This window comes from Podospora pseudoanserina, chromosome 5 (genome assembly GCF_035222485.1).
Source record: "Podospora pseudoanserina strain CBS 124.78 chromosome 5, whole genome shotgun sequence".
NCBI classification, from domain to species: domain Eukaryota; kingdom Fungi; phylum Ascomycota; class Sordariomycetes; order Sordariales; family Podosporaceae; genus Podospora; species Podospora pseudoanserina.
This window is the reverse complement of record NC_085924.1, coordinates 2,294,334-2,318,505: the sequence shown is the minus strand read 5'-3', so window position 1 is coordinate 2,318,505 and position 24,172 is coordinate 2,294,334. Positions and strand designations below refer to the sequence as shown.

Here is a 24,172-nt window from a genome sequence, read left to right as displayed (position 1 = left end):
CGGACTCGAGACAAGAGCCCGACCAACTGTCCTTCCCTGGTGGCTGGCCTTTTGATACGCAAACAGAACAGAGGCTATCCCCCAGAAAGTTGCCCCTTTTCATGGGATGGGAAATGCAAGACCAGATCAGCAAAGAGAACTATCATATCGAGCTATCAATTCGGCTCATTTCTACCCAACAGCATGATTGGAAATCCGTCAAAACTCTGTGGTGGTGCTGTCTCGATCTTTTGCAGAATGCAGGGTTCCGGATGACTCGATGGGGAATATCCCGGCAGCGTCTTTCACTTCTTTCTTGCGCTATCCGTCATTGTCGACCTCGACTGCTATAAACTCCGATTCGTCCACCAAAAAAAACATTCACACCGTTCCCGGCGTCGGCAGCCAGAGATACCGACAGAAGGATTTGTGCAGCTCTTAATACGATCTGAATACGCCGGACTATCGCAGAACCAACAGGGTCAAGCAACCACATGCGAACATCACTGTTTGTTGGTAGTCCTCATGTCAGCACTTGTCCAGCCACCGTACATGTTGGGCTACCAGGCAACTGTGGAGAAATGTGAGCGATAACTGACCCAAAAAATGACAAAAAACTGCAAATTTTGACCTCCTGATGACTTGATACTAACACTGAAGACCGCGGACTCCGAACTTCCCGAGTGCCGAATCGAGATCGCATTTATACAAACACAACCCAAGCAAACTTGGCGAGGTACTCTTTTGTACCATGTAGATGTTCGTACTGTGTGATCATTCTAGCCTCTGCTGCTGAACATCTCTACATAGATGTCTTGGTATACCATCAAGATGTGCATGAAGAACATGAGAATTCTAGCGAGGCAAAACGCCAGGCGCTACCTAAGAGTATCTGATAGTCGTTGAGACGTTGAATCTTCAGCAAATCTCTAACAACAGTAACCCACTCACTGCTGTAATAATGATATCCTCCACAGTCTTCCCCCCCAGAAAGGAAACATGCTAGAACGCTACAAGGCTGAATCCAACACCACACTCTTTCCCAAGCGCCAAGCCATCACCTTCACCATCATGACTTCATCACTTCATTAACCTCCCTCTCTCGCACTTTCCTTTCAAACCCGACAGAACGGTTCCCAAAACCATGGAACCCACCCACCTGGCTCACCCGGCCTCACTCACAGCGCAGATCCCCGGCCCGAGCCCGTTACCCCCTGCCGTCCCACCAACACCCACCTATCCTCCTCACCACCACCCCTCTCTTCCAACACCCTCACCCTCCCCTCCCGCTCAAGCTTCTTCAAAATCTGCACCACCCCCCCAGCAGCCGGTACGTGAAGCGCCTCAGGAACATCCTTATAAATCACCCTCACCAACCCCATCAACGTCCACCCCTTCTCGCTCCCCTCCTGCCCCCCCGCAACAGCGACATCGGGGTAGGCTCTCAGTTGCTGGACCACCTGATCCTCTCTCTGCTGCCTGTGCCGGATATATTCCTCAATCTTTTCCCTGCCCTGGTCAATAACCGGCCCATGACCCGGGTAAGCCTTCCCATCAACCAAACTCTTCATTTTTGCCAAAGAGGTGAGATAAGCAGAAAGGTCTTCAAACACAGCGGTCCCGTGGCCGAGGACATTATCCCCGGTAAAAAGACCGGGCTGTTCTTGCTGAGATGAAGAGGGGGGAAAGTATTGTAGCACCATGTGATCTTCTGTATGGCCTGGGGTGTGAACCGCTTTTAACCTCGCCCCTCCTCCTCCCTCCTCCACTTCAAACTCTTGCCCGTCGGAAATGTCCAAAAAGGGTATGTTGGTCGGGTTGTGGTAGTCTGGCCTGTGCTTGTAGATTTTGATGCTGGGGAAGGCGGAGAGGAGGTCGGGGATGCCGCCTACGTGGTCGTGGTGCCAGTGGGTGATGATGCATTTTGATATTGTGGCACCTGAGGAGGAGAGACAGGACTTGAGGGCGGTGATCCAGGCTGGTTTTCCCTCGCCGGTGTCGATTAGGATTCTGTTTGGGCCGGTGCCGACGAGGTAGGTGTTGGTGCCTTGGAGGGTGAATTTGGAGGGGTTGCCGGCTAGGATGCGAGTTATGGAGGGGGCTAGGGGGGTTACTTCTGGGAGGGGGGGTAGTTGTGCCATTTTGAAGAGGGGATTTGGTTCGGGGATGTGGGTTTTATCGTGGTGGTGGTGAAGGTGGTGAAGGTTGTGAAGGTTGTGAGATTGGCGGCGGAGGAATAGGGGGAGGAGGCGCATTACCAAAACACCAAAACCAGCTTCTGGGTCTTGAGGTAGTAAGAGCTTGATGGTGGGATTTATAAGTGGGATAACGACGCGGGGTTAGGGGATCAAGCAAGGCGGCTGCGGGGTAAAGTGGTCTCGGTGATCAATGTCCGGGTTATGGGTAGACGCAAAGTAACAGTTACCCGAGCATGGGGACGGACATGTGAGGTGCTTTTTGCAGGGCTTTGTTCGAGTCTCACTCAGCTGCCGGGAGTGGTGATACCTTGAATAAATTTGGGATGGAGGAATTTGATTCTGATACCAGATGAGATGACGAACAACACTGAACGTTATAGTTGACTTTATGTTGTCATGTGTTTCGTCAGCTCATTGAGCCTTGTTGATGACATACTAACACTGTTATGTTCACCTATATACACTCGAAAACATGCGAATGGGAAGATGAGTTCCAGAAGCAAGAGAAGAGCTCAGCTGTGCCGAGGCTGATGTTGATGCTGTCTTGGCGGCATGTCGCCATCCAGTGACATCCCACCTTAGCGCCGGAAAGCTGAAGGGGTCCACAGCGTATCGATAAGCCTTGCGGGCGGATAGCGATAAGCAATTTCCAGCCAGCCGTGTGGCTGTTGGACGCCTGCCTTGCCGTGGAAGCAACTGAGATCGCTGAATCGGCACAATCCCAGCAGCCAACATCTTTTGTTTACTTTCGTGGCTTAAAGCTTTCTTGGAACCCTTGACCCGGTCGAATTGCACCGGAACGAAGAGTGAAAGCCGATATTTTGACTCTGAATCCCTGTGAAAGCCATTGAGCTTTGATCGCCGCGCGCCGCGGTCAATAAGACTATTTTCAGCCCCGGTCGACAAGTTCGACTTACACGGCCAAGCACCCTGAAAGCTATCCCAACTTCGCGACGTGACCCCTCTGGACCAACCCTTGCCGACAAGTTTTCTTGGGTACTTTGAGGCAGGAAAAGTCATCAAAAGATCCAGCGCGGAAACTGAAAAAGTCTGTAACTCCAACAGCCGCACGATAACTGTGACTGGCGCATCTTGATCTCGCCAGTGTCCCCTCCCCCTCCTATTCAATCGCGGGGTTCCCTCGACCGAGCCAGCCACACCAGCTTGGAAGTGTATCACTTCGTATAGACTCCAAGACTATTCAAGATGTCATCCGCGAGGCCCTCCACACCGGCGTCGCCCAAGAACTACAAAGTCAAAGCAGCCCAGCAAGGCCAGCCCATGTACGGTTGCGGTAGGTCCTTCCGGTCCCCCGTGTTATTGCATGATGTTTGCTAACATCTGGGTCTCGATAGAACACCTACAGAAGCTCTTCAACCAAGATCAAGTGACGACCAACACATCGATCCATCATTACAAGATGATTCTCCGTACAATATTCGACCAGACCCCGGTCGTCTCCCAGACGGTGAAGGTGGTGGACACTCAGCAAGTTGTCACCACTCTCACACCGACCTATCTTTGTCTTCAGTGCCCATCAACGGTTACTGAGGAAGACCGAATAAAACATGGAAACAAGAAGTCGCACCGTTTTTATGTCGACTCGAGAAGCGCCGCTCTTTACTGCCAAATGTGCGACGACATGGTCTATGACCCAACCTTTGAAGAGCTTCGGTTGAAGAAACTCGGCACAAGCACATTCTCCAACAGTATGCCCTCTCTTTTCTGTCTGTCTGTCAGCCTAGCTATAACTGATCTTTATCTTTATTGCAGCACGGAAACGCAAGCAAGACGAGCTCTTCTCGCCCGATCCTGTCAAAGATAGCCCCGCCTACATCTCCCAAAACACCACGACAGCAACCTGCAAAGCCAACGGTCTCCGAGGCATCTACAACGCAGGTGCTACCTGCTACCAAAACGTCGTTCTCCAGTCGTTCCTTCACAACCCCATCCTCCGAAACTACTACCTAAGCGACGGCCACTCGGGCTGCGACACCCCCCACTGCCTTTCCTGCGCCATGGATGACATGTTTCAAGACTTTTACGCCGTGGAAAACACCAATGGCTATACGGCGGCCAATATCCTCAGTGGATTCTGGATCTCGGAGCGGAAAGCCTTTGAAAATCTCGTCACGACCAAGGAGCAAGACGCGCACGAGTTTTTCCAGTTCTTGGCCGAGGAGCTGCACGAGAGGAACGGCGACGGGAAGAAACCAGAGATTGGGAGTGAGCACAGCTGTAACTGCATCATCCACCAGACTTTTTATGGTAAACTGCAAACGCAGACAACGTGCCAGAATTGTCAGGGAGTGACGAACCAAGTACAAAGCTTTTTGGACTTGAGTCTGCCGCTGGAGAATCTGACGCAGAAAAAGGGAGGGAAGAAGCTGCTGGGGGGCAAGGGGACAATGACGCTGCAAGAGTGCTTGGATGAGGAGTATGTCAAGCTTGATAAGTGCGAGTATAGGTGTAATGGATGTAATTCGACGCAGCAGGCGAGGAGACAGACGAGTATCAAGCGGTTGCCGAATGTGCTGTCGATTCAGCTGAAGGTACGTTCCCTCCTTCCTTTTTGGCGAGCAAGTGAAAGTGGCCACTGACACTTGAATAGAGATTCGAGTACAAGCAAGGCCGTCATGAGCGAGCAGCCAAGATCGACACCCCAGTTCAGTTCCCGCTGCAGTTGAACATGCTGCCTTATACGACTGTTGGCCGGTCTGGGGACACAAAAGATAGCTACGAGCTGGCGAGGCAGTGCACGTATGATTTGTTGAGTGTGGTGGTGCACGTGGGGGAGATTGATACGGGGCATTATGTGTCGTATTGTCGGGTTGGTGATCAGGTATGTCCCTTCTTTTCACTTTGGAAGATGGCAATGCTAAGAAGACTGAAAGTGGTTCGCTTTCAACGACCACAAGGTGGAAGTTGCCCAGAAGTCGGACGTGCTCAACGCAAAAGCCTACCTCTTGTTTTATATTGTCAGGTCGTTGACGTAGGAACCTTGCTGGGTTTCTTAGGCAGAGCTGGTTGGATTGTCTCCATATCGTCCAACGGAACGGGGCCAGACCTTTTGAGCCGCTGAGTCGAAGTGATAGTTGGTTTTTTTTGTTAGCTGGCTATTCTTGATCTTGTTGTTCTTCCGCGAAAGCGAAAGAGACCAGCAAAATGGATTGTTGTGGTTTTATTTGGTTTTATGGATGGATGTACGGGGATGTCTTCCAATGAAGGAAGGAGCGGCATTTGTAAATACCACTTCTTGCACTGTATAAAAAGCATTCATTGATATGAAATACTGGTTGGGAAAGGGGTAATAGATTTGGTGTGGTTCATTGAGCGCACTTTCGAAGCACCATTACAAGACATGCGGAAAGGTTGTCTGTCATGAAGCCATGCTACCTATATCTACAAAGTAGGTAGGGAATTTACTTTTCCTCCCTCCACTTCCACCCCAAACTCTCGAAATTAGCATAGCAGTAAAACTCGTTACTTAGCCCCCTGGCATGCACAGGGTCGTAGTCTGTGGTTCTAAGACCGACGGACTTGTAGAGCCGGGTGACGAGGGGTTCCATCCTCTCGCCGGTGCAGACGATGAGCTTTTTGTCGTCAGCGGCGGTGGGCTTGAAGAGCCAGTTGACGGTGATGGCGGCTTTGGTTTGGCAGTCTTCTGAGAGGAAGGGGGGGTCGCAGATGATGCGGTCGCAGGAGGATTTTAGGTGCGCTAAGGGGTGTTAGTTAGGGGAAAAGGGGAGGGGGAAGGGGAACGTACCAGGGAGTTTAGTCGGCTGGGCGAAATCGTAAAAGGAAAACTCGGGAAAGACGGCGAAGCGGTTGTCGTGTTCGAGGAGGATGAGCTTTGGTTTGGGCTCTTCTGGGTTGGCAGCATTCTAATTTTCCTTTTGTTAGTGATCTTGCAAGAAAGGAGAGACGGAATAGAGAGAGCATACCAACATATTCTTCAAAGCCACAAAAACACTAGGAGCAGAAACGACACCAATCGTCATGTCTGGTGTTGCGTTGAGCAGGAGCTGTTTGGCGAGGAAGTTTGCTGTTTCGTCCGAGTACTGTTTTCTCACAATGTTAGCATTTATTTCTGACCATCATTGAGAGGAAGTTATGCTGACCCAAAACTGAGACTCGTTCCAGTCCTCCCCAAACGCCTCCATCGACAGCTTCTGCTGCTGCAAATCATGCTGCTCTTCGGCTTTGGCCTGAAGCTTGGCGAACTGCTCCTGCCGGGCATCGCGCTCGGCGTAGAACTCCTTCAGTGCATCGAGGGCGGAGGAGGAGAGAACACTGTGATAGTATTAGTTTCACATTCAACTGTTTCTCACAAACAGACTCACATCTCATCATCACTATCTTGGCCGGCCATTTTCGGGTGAGTTTTGGTTGTGAAGTGTTAGTGAAGCAAAAAGGTGTGACTGGATGGGGCTGTTCGGTTGAAAGTGAAAGTCTGCAGCAAAAATTTGGACCCATCTGTGGAAATCTTGCATTTTTTGGCAAGTCCAGAGCCCAGTTTTGAGGGTTGCAACAACCTCTTTCAACTGCAACTACTTGGCATCAAAATTGAACAACAACAACGACGGATCTCTTCTTCGTCTTGTCTTTTGAACCCACACAAGCCAAGGAAATTTCTAGTTACATAGGTATGTACACTCTACGTGGTGTCCGGTGCTCTCCACCCCAGGCCCCTGACAACAGTTTACTCATCCAAAACGTGGAGATACTTTCTCTCCTCCTTCTTCTCCTTTTCGGTGGCAGGCGGCAGGTCGTAGAATGTTGAGGAACGGAAACCTTGCTGGAAGGGGGTTAGTCGATGCAAACAAAGCAAAAAGGGGAAATTAAAATAAAACGTACCAGATAATGGTAAGTCCACTTGCTGATGTCGGTGGGCTCAATGTCCAAATCCTTGAAAGTCTTGGCCGTCTCGTCAATTACTTGGTCGTGGAACTCGCGCTCAATCTCGTCGGCCGACATGATGTCCCACCACAAAGCCTTATTGATGATGGCAGCCGCAGGCTTGAGGATGGCTTTGGGCACGTTGATGTGTCTGCGCTTCTTGAAGATCTCACGGTCAACCAGCTTGGCGATTTCAGCCATGGCGTATTGCTTGGGACCGTAAAGCTCGAAAGTCTGGGCGGCAGTGTTATCGTCCCAGAGCATCTTCTCCAAAGCCTCGCCGACATCGATGACGTGTACTGGCCAGAACTTCTCCTGCATGTTGTTGGAGGTGAAGAGGTTGACAACGCTGGCAAGCTTGAGGAGCAGGTTATCCTCGAAACCGAACATGGGAGCAGGTCTCACGATGGTGGTCTCGGGGAAGATGCTGCGGACAATGTGCTCAGCACGGCCCTGTGAAGTCTGTTAGGCCTCCGCACCTTTCCACTTGGCTGTTCAGGGGCTACATACCTTGGTGGAGTAGAACTCGGAAACGTGGTTAGGGTCGGCGTTGTACGAAGAGACGTGGATGAACCGATCAACATCGTACTTGGCAACCGCCTCCGCGATCCTCTCAGCACCCTCAATGTGGACATCCTCATAGGAGAAGTTCCTGACCTAGTTAGCCCCCTTTCCCCCTTTGACCAAGACCAACGTTACCGCACTCACTTGGTAGGGTAATTCCGGCCAACCAAGTTGTAGACAACGTCAGAGTGTCTGACGCTCTCCTCGATCGACTGGGTGTTGCGCAGGTCGTATTCCTAGCTCCTCTTTAGCATCATGGCTCACATTTCCTTTCCTGAAGACTCTCTCCCTACCACGAAGACAACCCGACCCAAATCACCTGTCACCTTGAGATGGCGCTTGGCCATCTCCTCACGGTAGGGCACAACGACGGTGCATCCTTGTCTCGCTACACGCAACATTCCGTCAGTCCCCCTTCATAATTGCCTCTGCCCCTCGGTAGTTCGAACCTAATCTGTTGACAATATAACGACCGAGCTGGCCAGTGGCGCCGAAGACGGTGGCAGTGTGCTCGCCGAGGGAAGAACTGTCGATACTCTATCAGAAAGGCCCCTTTTGTCTCGGTCAAAAAGGAGAAGCAACGGACCGGCCACCCTGGGTGCGGATAAGAGGCTTGCCGGTGCGCGTGATGTGGACGTCGGAAAGGGCTCGGCGCTGGTGGTGAAATGCGCTCCTGGCGATCTTGGGCGCCGCCGTCCGCACGGCGGTCGGCATGGAGGCCATATTTACTGGACTGTGGACGTTGAGATCGCTAGAAGCGCTGGGTCCTCTCAATTGACGTGAGGGTCGTCGGGAAATACGGAAATATGGGAGCTTTCGTTTCGTCAATTGGCATTCAACCACCACCAAGTTGCCCGCCCGCTTCAAAGCTCCCAGACCCACTACTGCCCCGGTTGTCGATGACGCTAGCCAATCAGGGGTGGGGGGCTTGAGCAAGGCAGAGGGAGCACGGACCAGTTCCCGCCAGGTACGTACCTCATCGATAGGCTGCCCTGCCGCGTCAAGAGGGAAGCTGGGCTCAGCAGCGGGCAGCCTCAAGCAGCTTCCATCTTCAACTTTAACTTCCAACATTTCAACTTCGATTGATACCCCCGCGAGTCACATATTCGGGAGGAATCCAGGATCGATAGTGAACACACCATCTAACCCACAATATTAACCATACAGTGGACGGCCATCATGAACGTCGACACCATCTCCGACTTTCTCGCCGAGCAGCGGGATAACACCATCGATGAGCTCCAGGGTCATGTCCTGGAGTTCGAGACGTTATGGGAGCGCAAGCTCTGGCACGAGCTCACCAACAACCTCATCGAGTTCTTCAACCACCCCAGGAGCGCCCCCCAACGCCTACAATTCTACAAGGTCTTCATCTTGAAGTTCGCCGACAGAATCAACCAACTCAAGCTCGTCGACCTCGCCCTCAAAGCCGCCACACAATGCCGAGGTAGCTTACTTCGCCTTCATTGAACTTCCAACATGACGCAACAATACTAACCCACCCACCACCAGACAATAACGAGCGCCTCGCCTTTATGCAATCCGTAGCGACCAGAGTCGACAAGGAAAACTCCCAAGACGCCCACGTCTTCGCCCTCATCGCCGTCGCCCGCGTCAAGCTCGACCTCGAAGACCTCCCCGGCGCCCGAAAAGATCTCGACAAGGCCGAATCCATCCTCGACAAGTTCGACTCGGTCGAGACTATCGTTCACTCCTCCTTCTATCACGCCCAGGCGGATTACTACCAAGCCAAGCAAGACTTTGGCGCCTACTACAAGAACGCCCTCCTCTACCTAGCCTGCATCGACGTCAAGAACCTCCCGTACGAGGAGCGCCGCCACAGGGCACACGACCTCGCCATCGCCGCGCTCGTGAGTGCCTCCATCTACAACTTTGGCGAGCTGCTCCTCCACCCTATTCTGGATGCGCTCAAGGAGAGGGAGGAGGACAAGTGGCTGAGGGACCTGGTGTTTGCGTTCAACAAGGGGGATCTGGTGCAGTATGACCTGCTGGCCAACCAGATCCAGGCTCATCCTCTGCTGGCGGCGCACTCTAATAAGCTCAGAGAGAAGATTTACCTCGCTGCGCTTACCGAGGCGGTGTTTAGACGTCCCCCTCACGACAGGGCCATGTCGTTTGACACGATTGCGTCAGAGACAAAGGTCAAGCCACACGAGATTGAGCATCTGATCATGAAGGCGCTTAGTCTGGGGCTGTTGAGGGGGACGATTGACCAGGTGGATGAGGTGGCGCATATCAACTGGGTGCAGCCCAAGGTGTTGGATATGACGCAGATTGATAACATGAGGTCGAGGTTGAAGGAGTGGGATTCCAGTGTGGAGCAGCTGGGCAACTGGATTGAGAAGGTCGGGCAGGACGTCTGGGCTGCTTAGTCGGATCTTAGACGGGACAAGACGTTGATGGATGAGGAGTGAGAGAGAAAAGAAACAGCGAGCTTCGATGCTGGGCTAGACTGGCGTGTGGAAATCATGGCATAGAGTAGTAGCCTTGTACAACGCTTGACGTAATTAGACAAATGATGAAAGTCTGAGCGTTTTATGATCTTATACACTGAAGCTTGGGTTTTGATGTTGTATTTGCAAACTTGGCTTGGTACTGGTGGATATGGTATAAATTATGCACTCCTGTCTCCTGATGTAAATATTTCCCATTTTTTTGCTGTCTTCCATGATAGATGACGAAAAAAAAAATCAACGCCAACAAAAACAAAATCTTTTTACTCCGTCAAGTCTTCTTCACCTTCTTTTCCTCTTCTTGATCCCGACCCGGCCTCCCCAAAACACAAACACACCCCGCCAACCAAGCCGGCCACCAAACGCACCAGACCACCACGGCCGAGTACGTCCCCGTCACATGCCACGCCACTGCTACCTCGCGCAAGATGTCACCGACGTTGAGACCCCAAATCGCCGCGCTGGCGAGCAGGACAGCGGGGGGGCTGGTGAGGTTGAGGAGGACGAACCCGACAATGCGGGACACAGGGGAGGAGGAAGGTTTGACAAAGGAGAGGGGGGCGGATAAGAGGCCGATGAGCATTGCGAGGGAGAAGTTGAGGGTTGCGAGGGAGGAGAGGAACATGCCCAGGAGCAGGAGGGAGAAAGATTTGACGAGGTGATATTGTTGGAGGGTTGGGGAGAAGAGGGTTGTTATGGTGAGGGAGAGGGTTATTGGGAAGAGGGTGTTGATTAGGAGGAAGAGGTAGAAGAGGGGGGTTAGGGCCTAAAGGGAGGGTTAGTAAAAAGAAAGAAAAAAGGGGGGGGCACGGGAGGGGATGGCTTACCGATTCGGGGACGTGGTTGAAGATGTAGAGAGGGATGGCGGAGAGGGAGCCGGATAGGGCTACTATCGCCAGAGGGAGGAAGAGATCACGCTCGGTGGTTCGTGTTGGGGCGTCGTCCTTGTCGGAAGACTCGGTGGTTGAGGCGGCCGGGATCTCGGGTTGTCCGCTCTTCATCCAGAGGAAGATGGCCATGATGGTGAAGTTGGCGGCTACGAGCATGGCGCTGGGGAGGTAAGTACCGATGCTGACGAAGCGCTCGCGGTGCATGAGCAGGTAAAAGAAGAAGCTCTGGTGGAGGTGCTCGAGGAGGTTGTTCAAGCTGCGGAAGGTACCCTCAACGACACGGCCCATGGCCATCTCATCTTGCCAGCCTTCGCCAAAGGGTTGAAGAGTAACGGCGTCGACGTGGTAGGGGATGAAGCTGCTGTGAGGACCGCTGGCAAGGCCAAGACCCTGCTTGAGCATACCCCGAAGCATGGTGCGAAGACGGTCAGGGTACTTGTCATTGTGGTTCCACATCTCCTGCAAAGCCACGCCCATACCCATCTGTCCTCCGGCGATATTAACAACGGAGTTGATCAAGTCGAGGTTGGGAAGCTGCCCGTTGACGCCATCATAAACAATATGAACGCTCTTGAAGCGGTTCTCCTGAACATAGTCAATAGCAATAGCCCCCTGAAGAGCCCCCGACTTGATAGGCAGGCTGGCCACCCGGGAGCTGTCGTGCGCATCATGGTAAGCATCAACCCAAGCCTGAGGACCAGCGATGCTGTCAGGACTAAGAAGGATAATAATATCCTTCGACCAAAGCGACCACCTCTTGAAATATCTCGCCAAAGTCAACACCAGAGGAACCCCATTCTTGTTAACCTCATGCTTGACATTCTCCCAAGCAGCCACCAGAACAATGGCCTCAGTAGCATCTCCTCTCGGAGCCTGAAGGATCGCATAAAGGTTCTCCCCCTCAAACGTCCGTCCCGCCGCATGATACATAAACTTCTGCCTCGCCGTCTTGAGCCCAAGACCTCTGACTATCGACTCGAGCTTGTCGTTGATCCTATTCCTCTTGTCAGCCCCCCAACCATCCAGCCCGAGTCAATCCTATGCAAGCACCTACTCGACATTACTCTTCCCCACCAGCGTGTTCACCTCCTGCTTATACGCCCTAAGAACATTCTGGTCACTCCCCCCAAAATAAGTATGTACCTGTCCCGGTAAAAGCGCATTTTCCGAAATATATGTCCGTCTCGAGTACTCGTTCAGCGGGAGGAGGAACAGCCACACTGCACCAACAAGGATGCACAGCAACGAGAGGTATGGTGGGATCTTTAGAATTCGTGGGTCGCGACGAAGCGCCAGCGCGCTAGCTATTCAGGAAACAAGCCGTTAGTAAGCTGTAGTCGTCCCAGGACTCTGAGTTACTCACATAATAATCGCGGCATCTTGACTGCAGTGCCGTCAGTTGCATGCAGCGGGAAGCTCTCTCGTGAGCTGTGCTGTCAGATGCGCCTACTGAATCAGGGGTCGCGCGTTTGTGTGATTAACTGGGGACCGAAACCGTGGCGCGCCGTTTCATGAATAATACGCGGTTGCGCTAACCTGATTGGGTTAATTATTAACCATAACGGCTCAACAGCTTCTGGGGTTTGTTTTAAGAAAATGTTGACTTTGGAATTCGAGTTTAAGAATGTCCAACCCGAAGAAGCATTACGTATATCATATCTATAGCAGGGCCCACCTTCCAGCCCAAATTAACATAACCCTTATCCCTCCCATCTTACCTCTCCAACACCATGGTATATCCAGCGTGCTAGAATTACATTACAAGAAGAACATAACCCAACACTTTGTTCATACAAGACATCGCCTCATAATCCCAATCCCCGTCCCCCAAATCTAAGGTCCTAACCTCTGGGTACTCCCGACCAACCCCAACGCAACACCTGGTGAAGCAACAGCAGGGGTGTTATTCGAAGGCAGCACTCCAAACCTGCCATACGTCTTCTGGTCAATGCTCACATAGTGCGGCAGTCTCCCCAGCAGATTCAGCTTCCCCTCGATCCATCTCAGAATCTTCTCTGGTGGCGCAAGGAACTTAACATAGCCCAAACCAGCTACACCCTTCACGTCAGCACATTGTCTCTTTTCTTTCTTGTTAAGAGTTGAGGAAAACATACCACCATAACCAACCACCAACCCAGCCGCATGTCCCCAAAAGCTCGAGCTCGGCATCAACACCGCCATCGCAAACAGCACCCCAATCGGCGTCGTCCAAGTAGGAATACTGTACGTCCCAATGACAAAATTCGGATTGACCTTGTAAGTCTTGACCGCCTCCACCCCGAGCAGCAAAAACACCCACATGCTCGCTCCCATGACCGCAACGTTGTTACCGAAAACGAATTTCTCCAAACCGACGTACAGAAACGCGGGGATGGTTGTTAATGCTATTGTTTGTCAGCCGTGTCACTCCATAGTGTTCACAGATGGGATACTCACGCCCAAAGAATAACGCCAGGCAGTTCAGCGTGCCGTACTCAGCCTCAAACCTCTCCATCAGAGGTGTCAAGGCGAGTATGTTCATCACAGCGTGGAAAATGTTGAGGTGGATAAACGGAAAGGTGTTCATGCGGTATACTATCCCCAACGTTAGTCAGCCCTGTCTTGTTGTCCATCTTCTTTTGGGTTATTGGGCAAGCATACGAGTAGCAAGTCCCATCTCGTCCGGTATCAGCGCCCCCCATTGTTGAATATCAACGATACTCTGTAACCCCGCCAGCCAGAATCCAACAATCGCAAGTATCACCACTCGTGTAAACAGCGGCAGCCGGAAGACGTAAGTTCGCGCGCGGGTGGTGTTGAGCGCGGTGATGTTGGGTGGCATAGTGTCTGATTTGGTTGTATCTATTCCCGGAAAATACGGTAAGTGTTGAGAAAACGTAAAGTCGTGATTAAACTGTTATATAACCGAATCGTCGTGATGTTCCAGGACCAATTACTGCGTATCCCTTCTCTTCTGGTAGGCCCCTTTTCCTGCGTCGCTTTCGTTGGGCTGTTCGACCGGCTCGCTTCGTTGCGATTGTGGTCGTCGTCAGGTCATTCGCTTCGTCGCCGGATGCCTCAACAAAACCTCGCTTCTAGCGTATACGACATAGAATCAAGAGTGTGAAAATGCGGGAAGAAACCACAATAACCAAAGTAGAAGAGACCTCAGCCAACCGCGCATGCATCAAGGGAATTGGACGGATGCGCGATGAACCCTACCTCATAATCCACCCGTAAACATGCTGACAGCTGCACGGCGATAAGGATAACGGTTGGTTTGGCATTTGATCAACCCGATAAATGCATAATATGAAAAATGGCTCTTGCCGGCCGGCATCTTCGCCAATATGTAGCGTAAAGTGAGGTAAGGATATCCAACCCAAAAAAAAAAAAATTATTAACTACGTGCGGCCCCCGCCACGTTGGTGCATCTTCGCCAAAATTAGTAGCATAAGGCTGATACAACACATGACGACATTTCAAGATATTACAACGGGTAGTTTTCTTCAAATCTTCATTCATCGTACGTAAATGATAGCGATACACCAGCGGTATACTTACACCAAAGAACGCGGTGTTCCCTCAACTCCAAGTGTATACCGGTGAAATTCCAGATTCCACACAAACCATTGAACAACAGCCCAGACACCAGATTCATATAAATGACAAGTACCATTGAAATGCAAGGCCATGACTATACATACAAAAGGAAACAGTTGCTGCGGTTACGCCAATTCCCATAGTTCCAGAAGCCGCCGATCATTCCTGTCGGCCCTCACACCACCATTCTCATTCTCCGATTTATGACACACGTCACATTTTGGGGTATTTTAGTTCTTGGTCTTCTTGGCCATGGTGTTGAGAGCGGAACCGTTCTTGAACCACTCAATCTGGGCCTCGTTGAAGGTGTGCGAGAGGGGGATCTCGAAAGCCTCACCGTTGGCGGGCTTGACACGGAGAGTGATGGGCTTGCCAACAGCAAGCTCAGTGCAGAGGATGTCGACCTTGTCATCGGGGTTGATCCTGTCGTAGTCGGCGGGGTCGGAGAAGGTGAGAGGAAGCATACCCTGCTTCTTGAGGTTGGTCTCGTGGATACGAGCGAAAGAGCGGGTGATGATGGCGAGACCACCAAGGTGGCGGGGCTCGAGAGCGGCGTGCTCACGAGAAGAACCCTCACCGTAGTTCCAATCACCGATAACGACCCAACGGATGCCCTTGGCCTTGTAGTCACGGGCAACAGCGGGGACGGCATCCCACTCACCAGTGGTGAAGTTCTTGATCTTGTTGGCCTCGCCGTTGGCAGCGTTGATGGCACCAATCAACATGTTGTTGGAGATGTTGTCGAGATGACCACGGTACTTGAGCCAAGGACCGGCCATGGAAATGTGATCGGTGGTGGTCTTGCCCTGGGCCTTGATGAGGATGGGCATGTCAGTGGCATCCTTGCCGTCCCAAGCGTTGAAGGGAGAGAGGAGCTGGAGACGGTCGGAGGTGGGGGAGACCTGGACAGTGACGTTGGCACGGTCCTTAGGGGGGGCCTGGTAGGTGTCCTGGCCGGGGTCGTAGCCTCTCTCGGGGAGACCGTTGCCGGTGGGAGGAGAGAGCTTGAAGTCCTTGCCATCCTTGTCCTTCAGGGTATCGGTGAGGGGGTTGAAGGAGAGAGAGCCGGCAATGGACATGGCGACGACGAGATCGGGGGAGGTGACGAAGGAGTGAGTGGCGGGGTTACCATCGTTACGGCCGGTGAAGTTACGGTTGTAGGAAGAGATGATGGAGTTGGCCTCGCCCTTCTTCACGTCCTGGCGATCCCACTGACCAATGCAGGGGCCGCAAGCGTTGGCAAGAACGACACCACCGAACTCCTCGAAGGTCTGGAGCTGGCCATCACGGGCAATGGTGGCGCGAATCTGCTCGGAACCGGGGGTGACGGTGAAGAGAGCCTTGGACTTGATGCCGTGGTTGAGGGCATCGCGGGCGATGGAGGCGGCGCGGGACATATCCTCGTACGAGGAGTTGGTGCAAGAGCCGATAAGACCGACCTTGACCTCATCGGGCCAGTTGTTGGCCTTGGCAGCCTCGGCGAACTTGGAGATGGGGGTAGCAAGATCGGGAGTGAAGGGACCGTTGATATGGGGCTCGAGCTCAGAGAGGTTGATCTCGATGAGCTGGTCGTACTCGGCACCGTCATCTTGGCGGAGCTCCTTGGCGTAAGAGCGGGCGAAGTCACCGATCTCGGTACGCTTGGTGGCCTTGAGGTAGTCGTACATGCGGTCGTTGAAGGGGAAGAGGGAGGTGGTGGCACCAATCTCAGCACCCATGTTGCAGATGGTACCCATACCAGTGGCAGACAAGCTGTCGACACCAGGGCCGAAGTACTCAACGATGGCACCAGTGCCACCCTTGACGGTGAGAATGCCAGCAACCTTGAGAATGATATCCTTGGGAGAAGTCCAGCCAGAGAGAGAGCCAGTCAGCTTAACACCGATAACCTTGGGACTATGAAAATGTTAGCGCTGCGCACATTTTAAGCTTTACGCTAAAAGCACTTACGCCTTCAACTCCCAGGGGAGGTTGGCCATAACATCGACAGCGTCAGCACCACCGACACCAATGGCAGCCATACCGAGACCCTATTTGCTGTCAGCGCCTGATTTTCCTTTGCCATCGCATTCAACTTACACCAGCGTTGGGGGTATGGGAGTCAGTGCCGATAAGGAGACCACCGGGGAAAGCATAGTTCTCCAAAAGAATCTGATGAATGATACCAGAGCCGGGCTTCCAGAAACCGCTATAATCATGTCAGTAAATCGTTCTCGATGGCAGGAATACGCATATGTTACATGTTATATTTAGCTGTTTAATATGTTAGTATATTGTTCTAAACCGAGTTGAAAGAAGTGCTGAGAGCACAGGGAGAACATACCGCAAGCAGAGGCAAGGAAGTCGTAGACCTCCTTGTTGATACCAACAGCGCGAGCCAAATCCTTCTCACCACCCTGCTGAGCCTCAATCAAGTGGTCGCAGTGAACGGTAGTGGGGTTGGCGACGGAGGGCATGCCGGCGGACATGAACTGAAGGATGGCCATCTGGGCGGTAGCATCCTGGCAGGCAACACGGTCGGGGCGAAGTCTGAGGTAGGAGACACCACGCTCGATCTCCTGTCCATGGGGATCGTCCAAGTGGGAGTAGAGAATCTTCTCGGCATAGGCGAGAGGGCGGTTGAGTCTGGAACGGACAATGGCGAGGTTCTCAGACATCTTCTTGTAGTTGATGAAGTTGCCCTCCTCCCAGTTGTTCTGCTTGACCTGTTTGCGCGAGCATGTGTCAGATAAGCCATGATCACCAGTGCTTCCCAGGTTGTCCTCCCAGCCGATCGAGTGCTCACCTTCTTGTCAAGGGCAGAGTCGGAGACGGTAGCCATGGTGCGCCGGAGGCCCAGGCTCGCGCTGCCGACAGCGCGGCTCCGGGCAGCGCCCAGGAGCTGACGAGTAGCCATCATCTTGCCTTACGATCAGCTCGGTGAGCGCAGCTTCACAGAGTCAATTGAGGTAGAAGGTGTTGACGTTGCAAACCAGGTGGCTTCTGGAGGAAGAGAAGAGCGAAAAAGTGGAGGAGAATTTAAAAAGATAGCAAGAAACTCGCAAGGAGGGATTTTAGGTCATAAGTGGCAACGGGAGGACCTGTTGCTGGAGCTGCTGCCACCGTCATAGCCGAGAAAGTATCTCGTCCGGATGGAGACTGCCAGCTGGCCAATCAGAACCCCGCCGATTATGCTCTCCCGCATTGTGGGGGAGCACTGGATCGCAAGACATGACATCGCTGCCAGCTCGAATCAGGTTAGCCCTCTCCCCAATCCCTTCCCCTTATGGCTGTTCTTTTTCCGATCAAAGCCGCGTGAGTGGTCTATGTCGCATGCCCAGCCCTTATTGTTGCTATCTGTCTATGAGTCCTGAATTGTCACCACTGTCTTTTTGATCCCGTTGCCGTGGCCTGGGGGACGCCAAGCACAAGGAGACATTGGGCGACCACGGGCACACACACACGACAAAACACCAGGGTTTCCGGGTTGGCACCCTGAGAGACTAGCGAGAGGAGGCTGCAGCTGCGAGCGGTACCTGGCCTCGCAGACGCTTGCTCTGCTGTCAATGAGGGGCAGGGATATCGGATGAAGGGTAACGACAGCACCTAGACTCCGACCGACGCGAGCACGAATAGCCGAGGCAGCGACCTGTTTCCCTCCTGATCTCTAGAGGTATTGGCTACGGAGACAACAAAGAGCTTTGAAGCTCTTCTCAATCAAACATGGAATTTCGACTCCCTCAAGCTTCACAGGGGTTGTGGTTGTTTCAAGCCGGAGCTTACGACCGGGGTATCTGAGGCTTGGGGGTGCTACGGTGCTGATGACATGTGCTGCAGCTGATTCATGTGCCTCTCAAGCCGCCAACAAGCGCTGGGCAAGATCACAGCCTCTCCTGAAATTATCATAAGCTGACATTGGGACAGGAGCTCTTCTGATGAGCTTCATTTCCATCACGGCGAAATCCCGCAGCATTTTCCGCCGGTCACCGAGCTCGAATCCATTCCCAAGTTCCCCACGTGGGGTCTTCTTCAAAGATTCTAGCCAATGCCGGGGATGGTATAACCAATCACCGACCACTTCTACCACAACTTGTAGGACACATAGAACAGACATTCGAGGATGGGAGACTGTTTCCGCAGCTCCAAGCGTCCTGTACATCGTTCACTGACACAGCGCTATGAGAGGAGACAGACGGCACGCTTGCGTCAAAGCCTGTCAACTACGGGCGGCATCTCGAAAAAACGCGGGGTGACACGCGATAAGAGCCTCTCGCCAACCCTGCAAGGCTAAAAAGTGACGCAACAACCCCGTTGATCACAACCCCGCATGCCGCCTGGTATAAAGAGCACCGGCCGCCACAACGACACCGGTATATCCGTCGGTGCCCCGGGACAGCGCAGCTGTCCTCACAGCCAGCTAGTTGTGCTGTTTGGAGGTTCCTGACGGGTTCGGCATCTGGTGGGATCCAAAACGGGTCTCCCGGTTTCGTGGAGCGGGTACTTTAAACGTTATGGCGCCAAAATATCAAGAGGTCTTGGCGCGCGGGCACAAGGAAAGCTGCCATGAAATTTTCTGCTGACCTGGAGACCTGAAAGTGGGGCCACCCGGGGCCTTGCCGGCTCGGCCTTTGAACCGCTCGGCGGAGACATGGAGATTCGAGGGCGATAATCCTGTAGCTCCGGTTGCCGCTCAGCGTCGGAATGGCGACGTTTTTTTGAGCTGAGGCGACGATTTTGGACGTGGCGATGTCTTCTGAAGGTGAATGTCAAAATTGCGAATATTTCACTTTCAAGAATGCGGCTCCAAAAGAACGTCGTTGAAATGTTCGGACATAACGGCGCTCCGCCAAAAAGCTCGGGCCATATCTAGCTGTAGCACAGAAAAATGCTACTGCCAAAATCTTGCCCCACGTTCAGAATTGAGAATCGGTACCAATTGATACCGCCAACGCCCATCCAGCCCACCACGCATTTGTAACTTGACACTCGTAAAAACAGCCACACAGATCGAAAATCCATCGATAAAATGGGTGTCTTTGCAAAGCGTTCGATGGCCAAGACGAGGCGGAGACGTCGGTGAGTTGTGATGCACAGACCAAAATTACATGAGAACAGGATATCAACTAACACTTCTCACAGCGACCTGGACCAGATTGCCTCTGACATTGCCTCTCCAAGACATCTTGAGCTCTACAAGGAGACCAAGGATGTAGAGGATCTCCCCGGTCTGGGGCAGCACTACTGCATCCCATGCGCCAAGTGGTTCGACACTGAGGCCAACCTAACCTCTCACAAGAAGGGCAAGCCTCATAGGAGACAGTAAGCGACATCTCAGCAATGACCTGTCGAGAACAGTCATGCTAACAATTTTGATAGATTGAAGCAACTCAAGGATGGCGCTTTCACTCACAAAGAGGCGAACGCTGCTTCGGGTCTCGGGGTGGACAACGGCCCTGTGAAGCCCAAGATGGCCATGGAGATCGATATTGCTTAAAGGCGTGTTCATTTTCAGTTCCACTCATGATCTTCATCAGTTCCATCTACGGTACGCTTCTGCGGTTCACATTGAACAAAGACTAGGGCAAGGCGTTGTATGGGGAGGTTCATTTTTGGCGTTGGTTTCGAGAAAAAATACTTGGCTTTTCCTTTGCATTGTATGGAGAGATATATACCACAGGTCGCATTATCTACTTGGACCGCCTAGAAGGGATGAAGACACTAGCAAATTTGATATTAGGTCGCTCGAGTTGACCACATATCCGCTCGGAGACTTGAGGTTATAGACATGCAATTATAGATGATACGTCCTGACTCGGATAAGTGCATATTAGAGACTTACAAGTCCCAAAACTCAAACTTGGCTTCCGTGGCTCGCCCCACTCTTTCCAGACATCCATGCAGCCTGCAGCAAGGCGAACGTGAAATTGTTAGCGCCTAGTTCATCGCCTTAGCCTTTCGTCGTCGCAAGTGATGAGCTCGCCATGGTCCTTACTCCTGCAACACGTTTCTCGTAAGAAAACATTGGTACGACAAGTCATGGGAACATCAGCCTTTTCCGCCTTCAGCAATGGCAGTTTTGGCACCGCCAGTCAAGCCAATGGCAGCAGTCCTGCTGTAAGCCCCCAACATACTGTCACTGCGATGGGCAGGTGGTCCATCCTCAACAAGCAGCTCCCAGGTTCGTTCGCATTATCTTGAGTGGTCCCTGACTGAGTCGGAGATGAGTACTAATACCGCGTCGCATCATAGCTGTCGACAAGATCCAGGCGATTCACATCTACGATTTTGATAATACCCGTAAGATGTCCCTTGGTGCATCCTCGATATGACATAACCAGTCGCTAACAGAACGCGCTGCGCGCCAGTCTTCAAAACCCCTTTACCCAATCCCAAGATCTGGAACAACCCAACAATAGGCACACTCTCGAACCCCGATGCGTTTGTAAACGGTGGATGGTGGCACGATTCCCGGATTCTCGCCGCGACGGGCGAAGGCATCGCGAAAGAGGAGCCGCGCGCATGGGAGGGATGGTGGAATGAGAAGATTGTCGAGCTCGTCCAACTGAGCACACAACAAAAGGATGCTTTCTGCGTCCTGTTGACCGGTCGATCCGAATCCGGTTTCAGTGAACTGATTAAGCGGATAGTAAAGAGCAAGGGTCTCGAGTTCGACATGGTTTGTCTCAAGCCCGCCGTCGGCCCTGATAACCAGCATTTCACCAGCACACTCGACTTCAAGGAGAAATTTCTCAGAGCTTTGATGGAAACATACAGACATGCGGAGGAGATTCGTATCTACGAAGACAGAATAAAGCACGTCAAGAGCTTTCAGACTTTCTTGGCGAGCTTCAACGAGCAACAGAATACCTCGCCGACGAGAGGCCCGATCAATGGGGAAGTGATTCACGTGGCAGACATGGCAGCCTATCTCGACCCGGTGGTGGAAGTGGCCGAGGTTCGATCCATTATCAAAGATCACAACGCGTCACTGACCAAGAGACGACGCGGCTCCCGAGGCGAGCGCTGGGTGATCAAAAGACAAGTTTTCTGGACGGGGTATCTAATCTCTAGCGCCGACACGCGACGGTTGCTGGACCTGATGCCAATCCCCAACCTTCCCGACAGCGAGATTAAGCTGCATGCTAATAACATCATGATTTGCCCTCGTCCTTGTCCGGATGATCTGCTTCGGAAAGTCGGTGGCTGGGGCAAGAGGATGAGCTGGCAAGTCAGTGGCACGGCTTGCTTTGAAGACAACGTCTGGGCTGTTTCTCTGCAGCCTGTCCCTGCAGACGCGTCATACCACACTGGAAACCCGGTCCCACTGGTCGTCCTCGCCCTCAGGAGGGGCGCGAGACACGCGGATGCCGCAAAGATTCAGCACTGGAAGCCGGTTTCTCCGGAGCAGGCGTTTGTGTTTGAGACAAAGGTTGCCGAGAAAGTGCTGCTGCGCATTGATGGGACGAGTCATAGGGAGGGTTCTTACGACGGCGGCTACTTTAGAGGAGCGAAGAGGAAGCATACCGCTCATGAGGATGATTTCCGGTCGAGACAGGGGAACCATCACCACCATCCTCCGACTGGTCCTGGTGGCGGTGGGAAGAATTTCAATAGCAATAATAACAACCAAAATAACTTTCCACAGGTCAGTCGGGGAGGGAATCGGGGAGGTGGCGGTGGTTTTGGTCGGGGTGGTGGAAGAGGAGGTGGTGGGAACTTCAGGGGCCAACGCGGAGGGACTCCTAAGGGGGCCCGCGGCGGTCGTGGTGGGGGAGACAGGGGAGGTCATCACACTCATCACTACAAGTCGCTTGACGATGTTGGCGGGAGAGATAGCCAGGGAGGGTTTGCAGCCATGTACGAGGATACACAGCAGCCTATCCCCAAGGGGCCCTCGAATCCCTCTAACCCTGGATTCTACCATGCGAATAATCAGCAAAATAACAAGCCAAATAATAACGGTGGGTATCAAGGCGGCGGCGGGGGGGGGGGTTATCAAGCTGGGGGAGGTGACGTGGTAGGAAATTATTACTGAAGAGGTTTGGGTTGAAGAAATATTCATGTAGGTATGTATCTGTACCTGGAAAATGCTGTACATCTCTAGCGCATCGTTTCCATTTTGTTGTCATTACTTGGGCATGGAGCAAGTATGGGCCTGGCATTCATGATTACGTGGGGCATGAATTGGAGTTTTGTTTCCTCGGAGGCTAAGGAACGCAAGAAAAGAGGCATGCATGCTGGGAATACCTACTGATGTAAGTTTTAGCTAGCTAGTGTTTCCGTATTCCTATTGTAAATGTACATTGCTGAAGCCTTTGGGCGTTTGCGCGGTCATATAATTGCCGATAATATAATCAAAGCAGGTGAAATATAAAAAGAGTCAATGATTTGTCTCTATGCTCACAAAAAGATCTCCATGATGGAGGGTGAGGTGTGGAAAAATGCAAAAGACTATCGTCAGCAGTAGGGTTCGAACCTACGCTCCCGAAGGAATTAGATACCTGAATGTGATGGATATTCAAGTCTAACGCATTAGACCACTCTGCCATGCTGACCGATGCTGACTGTTGGTTGATTTGGAAAAGAGAAATGTGGCTCATGTGTGATATCAACTCCACCTGGACCTCCTTTTTTTTTCAATTTTTTTTTTTTTTTGAATTGCACCACCACATAACTTGGGCAGAGAGGCGCCCGTTAATTATGTCCATTCCAATGAATTGCAGATTATATAAGCATGGTGGATTCTAAGGTATTTTAACGAGGCGGCAACCTGAGATACCTCAGAAGAGCTAAATGCGTGGGTTTATTCCGGGAATTATGGGAGGGACTTGGTGAGAGTTGAAGACAAGAATATAGTTCTGATCATCGGAAAACATTGAATTATTACATAAACATGACCCTGGTGCCTACTAATATGATTCAGTTGCACCGTTTACCTTGGGATCGATAGCTGTAAATAATACGGCAACGTGCATAGTAAACAAGGGTACAGTCTACTCTGTAAATAAATCTTAAAACTGCGAAGGTTGGAGTAGTCAGATGAGTCGTGATTGTGTTACCGGAAATGCCACAAGATAGGTACCTTAGTTACATATAACTGTCATAAAATGGAGGGACTTTGGCCAAGCAATCTGACGGTGCACTGGGTGCTGTCAACGGTTTCGTGATCTTTAGGTCTTGCGTGGAAGGGGTATTAAAACTAGGATGGTTGACATATATGGTACATTTATTCCTTACATTATACTGCTATTGATCTTGAAATAGTTTGGCTGCTTCGGTTGGGCTTACAGGAGACTCCCACCGAGTTGGGTAGAACTGATGGCTTGCATGTATATGATGTCGACCACAATAGAAAGACTTTTGGCACAGTGCTAGATTTTGGGTTCGAAGATCACTGTGTCAATTATTGGCTGCATTTTATTGCTTAAATATGTTTATGGAAGGTACGATTAGTACACCGACCTGGCTCTTGCCTGGTAAGATCCAGTTAGTGTAAAGAAAAAATTCGCAAGAGGAAGTCACGCTCAACCCGCGGAAATTTGTGACCAGCACTTTCATCATCAACAACCGTATAATTTTATTTTCGATGCGAATTCGGCAGAGAAGC

General features: G+C 51.9%; 10 protein-coding genes and 1 non-coding gene across 11 annotated transcripts; 4 read left to right on the top strand and 7 right to left on the bottom strand.

The window, feature by feature from the left end:
• Positions 1–1,157: 1,157 nt before the first annotated feature.
• Positions 1,158–2,234, bottom strand: QC764_506040 (uncharacterized protein; the record flags this gene model as incomplete). Its single annotated transcript, XM_062947857.1, has 1 exon — positions 1,158–2,234. The coding sequence occupies one exon, from the start codon at positions 2,232–2,234 to the stop codon at positions 1,158–1,160; it is 1,077 nt and encodes a 358-aa protein (XP_062799110.1).
• A 623-nt stretch (positions 2,235–2,857) lies between these two features.
• QC764_506030 (uncharacterized protein) lies at positions 2,858–5,597 on the top strand. Its single transcript, XM_062947856.1, has 5 exons — positions 2,858–3,471; positions 3,533–3,886; positions 3,951–4,729; positions 4,789–5,019; positions 5,072–5,597. The coding sequence occupies exons 1-5, from the start codon at positions 3,384–3,386 to the stop codon at positions 5,171–5,173; spliced, it is 1,554 nt and encodes a 517-aa protein (XP_062799109.1). The 5' UTR covers positions 2,858–3,383; the 3' UTR covers positions 5,174–5,597.
• EFM5_2 (Protein-lysine N-methyltransferase efm5) lies at positions 5,476–6,549 on the bottom strand (the record flags this gene model as incomplete). The annotated part of the gene is made up of 5 exons (XM_062947855.1): positions 5,476–5,895; positions 5,944–6,061; positions 6,122–6,238; positions 6,299–6,470; positions 6,521–6,549. The coding sequence occupies 5 exons, from the start codon at positions 6,547–6,549 to the stop codon at positions 5,600–5,602; spliced, it is 732 nt and encodes a 243-aa protein (XP_062799108.1). The 3' UTR covers positions 5,476–5,599.
• Positions 6,550–6,879: 330 nt separating this feature from the next.
• Positions 6,880–8,495, bottom strand: EFM5_1 (Protein-lysine N-methyltransferase efm5; the record flags this gene model as incomplete). Its single annotated transcript, XM_062947854.1, has 7 exons — positions 8,227–8,495; positions 8,090–8,166; positions 7,934–8,028; positions 7,785–7,876; positions 7,587–7,728; positions 7,035–7,529; positions 6,880–6,975 (listed from the first exon to the last, which is right to left on the bottom strand). Exons 1-7 carry the CDS (start codon positions 8,361–8,363, stop codon positions 6,880–6,882), a joined length of 1,134 nt encoding a protein of 377 aa, XP_062799107.1. The 5' UTR covers positions 8,364–8,495.
• A 91-nt stretch (positions 8,496–8,586) lies between these two features.
• On the top strand, positions 8,587–10,211 carry RPN9 (26S proteasome regulatory subunit). The gene is made up of 2 exons (XM_062947853.1): positions 8,587–9,087; positions 9,153–10,211. Exons 1-2 carry the CDS (start codon positions 8,820–8,822, stop codon positions 10,031–10,033), a joined length of 1,149 nt encoding a protein of 382 aa, XP_062799106.1. The 5' UTR covers positions 8,587–8,819; the 3' UTR covers positions 10,034–10,211.
• GAA1 (Glycosyl phosphatidyl inositol protein transamidase complex subunit) lies at positions 10,195–12,383 on the bottom strand (the record flags this gene model as incomplete). The annotated part of the gene is made up of 4 exons (XM_062947852.1): positions 10,195–10,880; positions 10,942–11,998; positions 12,059–12,308; positions 12,368–12,383. The coding sequence occupies 4 exons, from the start codon at positions 12,381–12,383 to the stop codon at positions 10,386–10,388; spliced, it is 1,818 nt and encodes a 605-aa protein (XP_062799105.1). The 3' UTR covers positions 10,195–10,385.
• A 454-nt stretch (positions 12,384–12,837) lies between these two features.
• RBD2 (putative rhomboid protease) lies at positions 12,838–14,340 on the bottom strand (the record flags this gene model as incomplete). The annotated part of the gene is made up of 4 exons (XM_062947851.1): positions 13,645–14,340; positions 13,441–13,578; positions 13,119–13,388; positions 12,838–13,055 (listed from the first exon to the last, which is right to left on the bottom strand). Exons 1-4 carry the CDS (start codon positions 13,823–13,825, stop codon positions 12,838–12,840), a joined length of 807 nt encoding a protein of 268 aa, XP_062799104.1. The 5' UTR covers positions 13,826–14,340.
• A 131-nt stretch (positions 14,341–14,471) lies between these two features.
• On the bottom strand, positions 14,472–17,672 carry ACO1 (Aconitate hydratase mitochondrial). Its single transcript, XM_062947850.1, has 5 exons — positions 17,372–17,672; positions 16,897–17,291; positions 16,666–16,774; positions 16,537–16,616; positions 14,472–16,482 (listed from the first exon to the last, which is right to left on the bottom strand). Exons 1-5 carry the CDS (start codon positions 17,483–17,485, stop codon positions 14,817–14,819), a joined length of 2,364 nt encoding a protein of 787 aa, XP_062799103.1. The 5' UTR covers positions 17,486–17,672; the 3' UTR covers positions 14,472–14,816.
• A 139-nt stretch (positions 17,673–17,811) lies between these two features.
• QC764_505960 (uncharacterized protein) lies at positions 17,812–19,888 on the top strand (the record flags this gene model as incomplete). The annotated part of the gene is made up of 2 exons (XM_062947849.1): positions 17,812–19,641; positions 19,705–19,888. Exons 1-2 carry the CDS (start codon positions 19,592–19,594, stop codon positions 19,886–19,888), a joined length of 234 nt encoding a protein of 77 aa, XP_062799102.1. The 5' UTR covers positions 17,812–19,591.
• A 647-nt stretch (positions 19,889–20,535) lies between these two features.
• Positions 20,536–22,925, top strand: QC764_505950 (uncharacterized protein; the record flags this gene model as incomplete). The annotated part of the gene is made up of 2 exons (XM_062947848.1): positions 20,536–20,743; positions 20,931–22,925. 2 exons carry the CDS (start codon positions 20,536–20,538, stop codon positions 22,598–22,600), a joined length of 1,878 nt encoding a protein of 625 aa, XP_062799101.1. The 3' UTR covers positions 22,601–22,925.
• A 95-nt stretch (positions 22,926–23,020) lies between these two features.
• QC764_0080090 lies at positions 23,021–23,120 on the bottom strand. Its single transcript has one exon. It is a non-coding gene; the product is annotated as a tRNA-Ser (tRNA).
• Positions 23,121–24,172: the final 1,052 nt, after the last annotated feature.